The following is a 9,063-nucleotide window of genomic DNA, read 5'->3' as shown; positions in this document are numbered from 1 at the left end:
AAAGATATGTAACTTCAACCCTAATCTCTCAATACGGTCATAATAATAACTGTTTTTACAAACATGCACACTGTAATGTTTTGTAATTATCGTTGTGAGTGCATCAACGGGTTTATAAGCTAATGGTGAGGAGGTTTTTCCGTTTTCTCTTCATATCCATGGAAAAAGGGTAAGAATACAAACCAACTCTCTTCAGAAAGCAGCATTCAAAATCTTATTTTAATTTGTATATTTACTCCATAAACATTATTACAAAACTCAGCAAGTTACCAATATTACATTATCACCATACAGGCTTGATCACAAATATTTAAAACCTTTGCAACAGTTACAACAAAACAAAAAACAAAATAATACTCAAATAATTTACATGAAAATCTATAAAACAGCAAATTGTTCACAAATTATATTTTTTTTTCCAAGTTTTCATTTAGTTTTTTTTCTCTTTGCTTATTTGTGTTTTGCACAGTAACACAACACTCTCACAACAAGATCATGGTCTTATTACAAAACTCCCAACGAAATGTAAATATTTCTAGTCTTCTGTTGATACGTTCTTATTTTGGTTTTTAAAACCAGAAACTTGTCATCGTATAATCCTTTCCACTGCCCAGAGAGGCGCATAAAAGGTTACTCACACACACACACAAATACTTCACAGCACTTTCTAAGAAAAATATACACTTACAAAATATGTTACAAATTGGCACACAAAAAATATACAAGATTTTGTAGTGTCAAGAGTTCTTTAAGATTCCTTCTGGTAACAACTCTAGACAGTATATATAAAGCTCGGTAATCTTTTAATGAAAAGAGCAAAAGTAATTCCAATCAATGTCAAAGAATCATGAAGTGAAGAATACATCGAACATAACATTATAATATACATTCATAAGAGGGTTAGGTACCTAATCTAGTTTGCATTTCTTTTTTCTTTTTTGTTAACTCTGGGAAAACAAAATCAGAAAAAGATTATAAAGAAGAAGAAAAAAAACAAAACAATGTCAACTTTCTTAGCACCTTTAACGTGAGGCAGCTCAACAGTGGCACATTTTCCAAACAAAAGAGAAAAGAAAAATTATAATCTGAGAGAAGTACATTCAATTTGACAATAGGCAGAAATGAGAGAAGGCAGAATAATGGGCCAAGGGCCCATGTGGAGCTTCCCATCAGCAGCTTGTCTTGGTCCTAACCCTGATACTGGAGAAAATTAAAGGATTTATGGTAGAGAGGAGGAAAAAAAAAGATAAAGAAACAGAGAAAGATTGATTGTGATTCCTGCCATATGCAAGCAATCAATTATGATCACCTGTGTGTCAGGATGACGGCATCCACTCTGACACAGCCTGTTTTGAAATCAAACTTTAATTTGTCTGCACCGCGCCGTGTGGCGTACTTAATTACTGCAACGCTTAAAAAAACAAAAATATGTTTCACGTTCAAAGCAGCATTTTATGTGAATACTTTTATAAAACACATTCTCACTGAAGAATCATGCGTGTTTATCCTGAATTTTATTTTCTACATACTGTGTATCAAATGACTTTTCTCCATTGCAGGCACCTGTAATAATAAAAGGTGAAAGCATGTCCAAATTTTAGATGAATTTGTGGATCTTGGTTTTGTTGCAGCGAGGCAGTGATTAAGCTCAGTTATTATAACTGAGCTGAGAAACACAGCATCAGATCTATCTTTGTTTTTCACATTTGTGGTAACAATTTTCTGCCAAAATATGGAACCACCCAAATTCAGATGACTGCGTGTAAAAGAAGGTATCTCCAAAAGAAAGAAGCCGAATTTAGGCATTATGAGGAAAAAGAAAAGAAATGAATTAATAACCAAATACATGTGGTGCAACTTACAAAAAAGAAGACAATGTTCATGTCAAAATGACTGTTATAAATCATCATTTCAGGTAAGATAGGAGTGAGATTCCTATGTATGTGAAGCTTATGCAAAGACATGCTTTCCATCATTTACAAGATTACTGATTTCATCTGTAATGAAAACTGCTTTCACATTCACATTAAATCTACCTGCAAAAATGTAGTTCATTCACAAGAGACGCATGCGTCAGCTTTTCTGTGAGTCATAAACTGCCTTGAATTTCCAGTATAAAACAGCTATTCAGTGAGGCACAGCCCCAACTGAAAGAATTTCCTTGCTTACCCTCGAACATCTGTACTACACTCTCCATGGTCCAGAGAAAGCTCATTTGAACATCTTTTTTTTTTATCTTCTTCCTCTGCTGCAGCCTTCAGAGCAGAGCTCCCCTTTGCCTCTCTTTTGTTGCGTCTCAGCTCCAGACGATGTTGAGGTAAATTGAATTTGGCAAACAAAGTGGGGAAAACGAGGAAAATTCAGAGTCTTACTGATTTGGTTTAGTGAGTGGTGGTGTACCACTGCCAGCTGTTGGTGCCTTTCAACAGAGACAAGAGAAAAGTCCCAAATAAAGAATTCCTGGAGTGGCAAGTCTCTGTAAAGAGTCTCCAACCCGCGCAGCCAATATCCCAAATGGATAGAAAAGAGGAACAGCCAATATTCACACATATATTAGAGGTCATTTACACAGCATTGTTACTTTTGGCACATTGATGTTAAGATTATATTATCTTTTTTCTTTTTTTTTTCTTTTTTGCAAATATTGCATGTCCCTGTACAACAACATTGACAAAAATACTCTGAGGGTGGAGCTTTTATGAACTTGCAAGGCGTAAAAATGTAATTTTAGATACAGCACTTCAAAACTCAAGGGGGGAAAAAGAGAGAAATGCTTGAAAAAAAGGAAATGGGAAGTCATTTCATCTTTGAAGGAGTGGAGAAAAAAAGACGTCTGATATGTCATCAATACAAAATGGTCCCGATCTTGTCTTTTCAAGATGTCCTGGGCTTAAATACGGCTCATTAATTGTAGGTTTCCCTCTTGAAATGAGCCAGGCAGTGTATGAAGGACAGCAACAACAGGACATCCATATTCTGCATACAAAAACAAATGAGGAGGAGGGGTGCGTAGATGTCACTCAATGCATTTGTGTATACAGCTACATCTTTAGGGAAAAGGGGAACAAATACATAATTCAGTGGAGGTTTGCTGAGAAAATACAAAAAAAAAAAAGTTCCTCAAAAAAAAAAAAAAAAAAAGGCGGCAGAACTGTTTTCAAGACTTAATTTTTTTTTCAGACAAAACTAAAACCAAAACAACTATAAGAAGAACAAACAAAGCAGAAACAACAAAAGCAAGAAAAAAAAATGCAGCCATGGTCGTTTCAAATCTCAATCAAGCTTGACACAATCACTCAATAGGTAGTTTGCAAAGTACAAGAAGTTTGTCATGCAGATATTAATTTCCTCTTCAGGGGGGTTAAAAGAAATCGGGAGTAGTCAGGGGGAACGTAGTACTCATGCAGCTCTGGCATAGCATCAGTGTAGGTATGCTTGGGAGGGAGGGCTGAGCAGGTAGTGGAGTGGGAGAAAGTGAAAGGGGGTGCAACAGCAGCCGATAACAAAATATTACCTCAGTTTCTCAAAAGAGGTCATCAGTGCTATGTCCTTATTTGGGTCCCTCTCAGCTCGTTTCCCCTTCAGTGTCTCAATCCGAGGGAACTTTGCACTGGTCTTGTGGCGGTACAGCTTTTTGTGTGCAGGCCCGGGGTTAATAAAATTAGGTTTATCAAACATGTTACAGCCCAGAGCTAACTGAGGGAACAAGGGATGAGAGGGGCTGAATTTGGCCTGGTTTTTCCCTCCCTTTCCCCCTGCCTTTCGACCTCTCCCAGCCCCTGTTAGCATTGCTCCTTTTTTCTTCAGGTCAGCCTCGGTGCCTGCCAAAATTTTCAGGGTCTTTAGGTTGAGGCTATTGGCCTCAGAGGGCATGCAGGCCTCAGACATGGGATTCCACAGTGGCTCAATAGAGGCCATCATGAACCTCTGAACTTCAGCCATGCCAGAGACGATGTTGGACAGAATGTTGGAAGGCTCCTCAAATTCTCGCTGATCATCCCCTACCAGATTGTTACTCTCTGACCAACCAGTGCCAGAAAAGTCCCCTGTACTGTTACTGTCTGTCAAGCTTGTGCCGCAACCACCTGCTTGGTTCTTTGCCACCTTACCCTCAAGCGTGGCTTTTGCCTTTTTGGTGGAACGTGAGTTCTGTTTGGGGGTCTTGACCTTTTCTGACTTGGGAGCTCTGGGGGCTCGGACTTTCTTTGGGCTCTGACCTGCAGGTGTCTGCTTGTAACTGCCTTTCCTCTTTGACTTTATGTTTTTCCCACCACCCAACATCTCACCAGTCTGTTCAAACTCAGTCACACCCAGCTCCTTTTTATCTAAACTTAAGACATCCTGACTGTTGAAGTTGTGCAGTGGAAACTGGCCTTCTTTCACTGTGTATGCATTTGCTGTGTGCTCCTGTTGCTGTATAACGTCACAGTTCCACTTTGCCTCTCTATTGCAGTCCAGAGTCATGTCATTCACATCCTGATACTCTACAACATTACCTGCCATCTTCATCTCACGCCCCACCACCTGGGGGGACAGGTTGGGGGTCTCAGGAGGGGACAGCTCTGACAGTGATGAGTGTCTAAACTTGTCAGGGGTAAAGTTGGAGATATCCAGCAGGTCTGAAGACTCCCTGAGTGGAGTGAGGGCATCCACACTCTGCTGAATCACCACTTTAGGACTGCAGTGAGCTAAGAAGCTGTCTCGGCCCTCCTCCTCACCTTCTCGCTCACAAGACTTGAGGCTGAGGGAGCTGTAATTGCTGGAGGAAGCTGACAGAGAGCCCACTGAGTCATAGCTGATGAGCCTGCCATTGTCTGTGCACAGGGACCCTCTCTGGTATTGCACCTGGCCCTCCACACAGGCAGACTGACACACTTGCAGATCTGCCCCAGGCTGCAGCCCAGCCTCACTCAGGTAGCTCTTGTCATAAAGCAACCTGTCAGCTTCGGGACTCAGCTGGCTGTAGTTAGACACTGGCAGACTGTCATTCAGGGGCACAGCAGCTGGAAAGTTGTTTGGTAAAATGGGAGTCTCCGGGGTCTCTGGCCCAAAGCTCTGGCTGTGATTTGTGCAGAGCTGAGAATGCCACATCTGGGGGAAGCTGGGGCAGTTCTGGGGAGACTGTTGGAGCTCGGACTCCGAGGGAGGAGAGAGGACGCAGCTCTGTGCGAGCTGCAGGGATGAAAACTGTTTCTCCTCCAGGGACAGCCCCAGAGGATACTGCTGTCTAGAGGGTTGTTGGGGAAAATAAGAGATTGGTGCCCCACTGGAGGAGTCTGTAGCATCTAACAGGGTTTGCAGGTAGCCCCCCGGGATGACAGGGACGCCTGCTTGCACCTCCTCTGAGGAGGGAGCTTTATCAAGGGAGCAGGTGGACGAAACAAAGGGGAATTTCTCCTCGGGTGTGTGAGCTGTGGTGGCATTGTCAGGGAAATGGGGTTTGACTGTAGTTGAGCTAATGCCTGCCTCTTCCAACTCAGCAGTCGGATCCTCAATCTGTGCTGCAGCGACACAGGCATCCGTTTCATTTTTTACGCTCCTCCCCTCCTCTCCTTCTGCCTCTTTCATTTTCTTGCTCCTCAGCCTGGCTTCGCTTTTGAATTTCCTTATCCTGACTGTTTTATTTCCTCCCAATCTCCTCCCCTCCCTCTCCTCCCTCTCCTGGGAGCGACTCTTGGCTGTGACTGTGTGCATGATGGAGTTTGTGTCTAATGTAACTAGGAGGCTTGGGGCTGCTATTATTCCCCCTACCATGGGGGTGGCTTCCTCTATAGTGACACCTCCCTGGCCCTGATCAGAGAGAGGGGAGCCCTGTGCTGTTACTGATTGCTCCACAGCATGAATCCTCTGAACCTTAAGCCTGTTCGCAATTTTGTATTTCCTTTTGGGATGACTAGAATTAAACGGGCGATGATGGCGTCCGTTTAGATGAAAACCACGTTGTTGTTTATCTCTGGCAGCCAGCTTAAGCTGTTCCTGTCTCTCTCGTTGCCTCTCCTGCCAGAAAGCCTTCAGAGGAGCCAATGTCTCATATTTGCTTACTGTGTCAGCATTTAAACTCACAGGATCTTCTATGGGGTCCAACTTACCCAGTTTCACTGACATAAGTCTCTCGCCTTTAAACCGGTTGATGATTATGTATTTAATGACCACTGGTGGCTCTTTACGGCAAGATTTCCTACGCTTTTTGGGACACCAGTCTACATCCTCCTCCTCCTTCTGACCCAAGGGAGCTTTTTCTTTTTTCTCTGCATTTTTCTCACTTTCAAGTGAGTCAACATCATATAAGTAATCATCACTGTAGCGAACCTTCCTCTTGGAGCGCAAGCCATAGTTCAGAGGGTTGGAGGGACTGAGGAATCTCTTTGAGTGGCCTTTCTTAAACTTACCCTCCTGTAGGGTATCTGAGGAGGAGCCAGTACATGAGCTGTCATCACTGAACTCTCCTGACTCCTCTGTGGAATTGAAGTCCATTAGGTAGTTTACCTTTGGGGTGGACATGGGTGAGCCTTGGGAGCCATCCATGGGACTCCTGCCACTGCAGTCTCCAGCCTTTCCTTCCTGTCCTGTGTCCAGTATGAGCTCATCAGTTTTGGACTGAAGCTCTTCAGCAGTCCTCCTTAAACCTGTCACTCCTTCCTCTTTCTTTGCACAACTGGCCAGGACACTCGGGAAGAAACTGAACTGCGTCTCCTCCTGGAGCACATTGGTTTTTTCCCGCATGTTGTCCTGGAAAGATTCGTAACGAATTTTTAGTGAACATACATCACTGCTCAAAGTAGAGTCATCATCTTCGTCATCAAACAGGTTGTCAACATCTTCCTCAGAAAAGAGGTTGACTGACAGTTCATTCTTAGAACAAAGGTCCAGCAATTCCATCTTACTTTCGCTTATGAAGGACTCAAAGTACCCCCAGTCCTGGCTGGCATTAGCCAACAGCACCTCCTCTCCACTTACTTTGTCCAGTAACAGTCCCTCATATAAGTTTTTCGCTGTTGCATCATCCTCAGGGTCATCACTGTCATCTGCTGGTTTGGTCCCATCCACCCTCTTGCCCTCACTGGGGGCTTTTGGAAGAGGAAAACTAAGTAGCTGGTCAGAGAGAAGCTGTTCTCCATAGTGACTCACCGCCTCTCCTTCATGGCTCAGGCACTGGATGCTGAAGTTGTTGATGTCAGAGAAGTCTTCACGCCCCACATCCCCTATCCTTACACTCAGCCCCGTTTCTGAGTCAGGGTTGGCATTAAGATCATGGGGTGGGTTTTGGATGGTGTTAGGGTCAGTAGCATCACGGGTTTCAATGAAGCAGCCAAGGCAGGTGCGGCTAGGTTGAAGAAGACACTCCTCTGTAAGAGTGGACACAGTGCCAGGCTCCATCATTGTAGCAGACAAAGGAAGTGCAGTAGTAGGCAGCGGAAGGGATGTCTTCTGGGTGTCTACCGTTGGATCCCAGGAGTTTACAGCTGGGGGAGGAATTGATGTTGGAGTATGGCGCAGTTGGGGAACTATAACTGTGGACTCATGGGAGGGAGGGCAGGGGGTCACCAAGAGGCCTGGAGAGGGGTGAGTTGCAAGGGGCAGGGGAAAGGATGGTGATGCAGGTGCTGTCCTCTTATGTGTTGGACAGGCCTGATGTGATGTCTCTGCAGGTGAGGATGGAGGTGGAGCAGCATCAATGAGCCCACACAGACTCAGATCACCATTCTGCTCGCATAACCCTGCAGGGAAAACATAATAAAAGGGTTCAACTCTTTGAACTACAAGTCTGAAGTTAAATTACATTGTTTTTGCTCTGTAGTTATACTGACATTTCTCATGGGCTGGTGAAATATAATTAGTATCAATTAACCCCCCTAGGGCTCAAAATGTCACTTTGCAATACCAGTCTTAAGCATGAATAATTCTGTTTTTGTACTTAATTCAGGGAAGGGACTTAGGAATGATGTGCTGCTAATCACAATTTCTTACCTTTTGCTAAATGCAAAAGACCAGCTGAGACAAGAACTAACAGTCATAAAAAAATCATATGTAAGTCCCTGAACCCAGAAAATAAGTGATTCACAAATGGAATCACTTATCTCATGTTAAAACGGTGACAAGGACTGTTGATGGGGACATGCTGCAGATGCAGGTTTCTCCAACAGTTAAGATATATTTAGAAGGACTTGTGTACTAAATCTACTTTTTTTATTGTTGTTGAATTGCTCAGAAGCTGCATGCAGAATCCATGGTACGACTCTGCACAGTATGATTACAGAGATGTGCTTATTTGTTTCTGTAAGTCATTGACATTTCATCTCATGTCCATAAACTGTGTGTCACTCCGGTTCCACGCTCAGTGCAGGAGGTGCGGCCACACCCTCAGTCTGCTGTCTGTGTCTGAGGCAAAGAGGAAACTAACCCGGGCAGGTAAAGCAAGTGAACAGTTTCAATCAGACACTTTGGGACTATAAATAGAACTGGCTAATTTACCCTTTACTACTAAAACATGAGCCTAAAAGTGAAAATGTACTGATACGTGTTTGTGTTGAATCGCTGTCCCAGGATGAGATCTGTGTGAACTTAAAATGCCACCAACTTATAAATGGATGTTTTATATGAGTAAGTGTAATATTTCACAGATGAGATGACCGCTGAATAGCAACACTGCGTCCAATGCGCTTCACAGTTAATTCATCCCAAAGAGAATGGCAAGGGATGTAATCCCATTTATAAATGTTTAATGAAAAACAAAAGTTTACATTTACATTTTGCCTCACAGTGCGAACGTGGCCGACGGGAGCGTTGTGGTGCTCACATTAAACCTCCTGTACCGAACGCGTACCGAACCGTGATGTCAACACAAATATGAACTGAAAGGTGTGGCATGAAGACACTGATTTTCAGATTTACAGTGTTTATCTTTGTTTCAGACAATTTCCCAACAAATCTGGCTGCTGCAGTTTTAGTTGTCATTTAGTTTCCATTGAAGTCTTGCAACATTCTGACTGTATCTTAGTAGTCTAGTTATCTAATTAAGAAAGCTAAACCAATTCTATATGCCGGTATATATCAAGGGATAGA

At 43.1% G+C, this 9,063-nt stretch overlaps 1 protein-coding gene across 1 annotated transcript in view; it reads right to left on the bottom strand.

Annotated features, from left to right (window-relative positions):
• Positions 1-200: 200 nt before the first annotated feature.
• Positions 201-9,063, bottom strand: part of nexmifb (neurite extension and migration factor b) — a 319,292-nt gene continuing 310,429 nt past the window's right edge. The window contains exon 3 of the mRNA XM_034181284.1: positions 201-7,718. Coding sequence (XP_034037175.1) covers positions 3,511-7,718 — 4,208 coding nt within the window. The 3' untranslated portion in view covers positions 201-3,510. The remainder of the gene's footprint in view (positions 7,719-9,063) is intronic.

The sequence above is a fragment of the Thalassophryne amazonica genome, chromosome 11, assembly GCF_902500255.1.
Source record: "Thalassophryne amazonica chromosome 11, fThaAma1.1, whole genome shotgun sequence".
Classification (NCBI taxonomy): Eukaryota; Metazoa; Chordata; class Actinopteri; order Batrachoidiformes; family Batrachoididae; genus Thalassophryne; species Thalassophryne amazonica.
The sequence above is the reverse complement of the archived record's forward strand: the minus strand, read 5'-3'. Positions and strand labels throughout refer to the sequence as shown.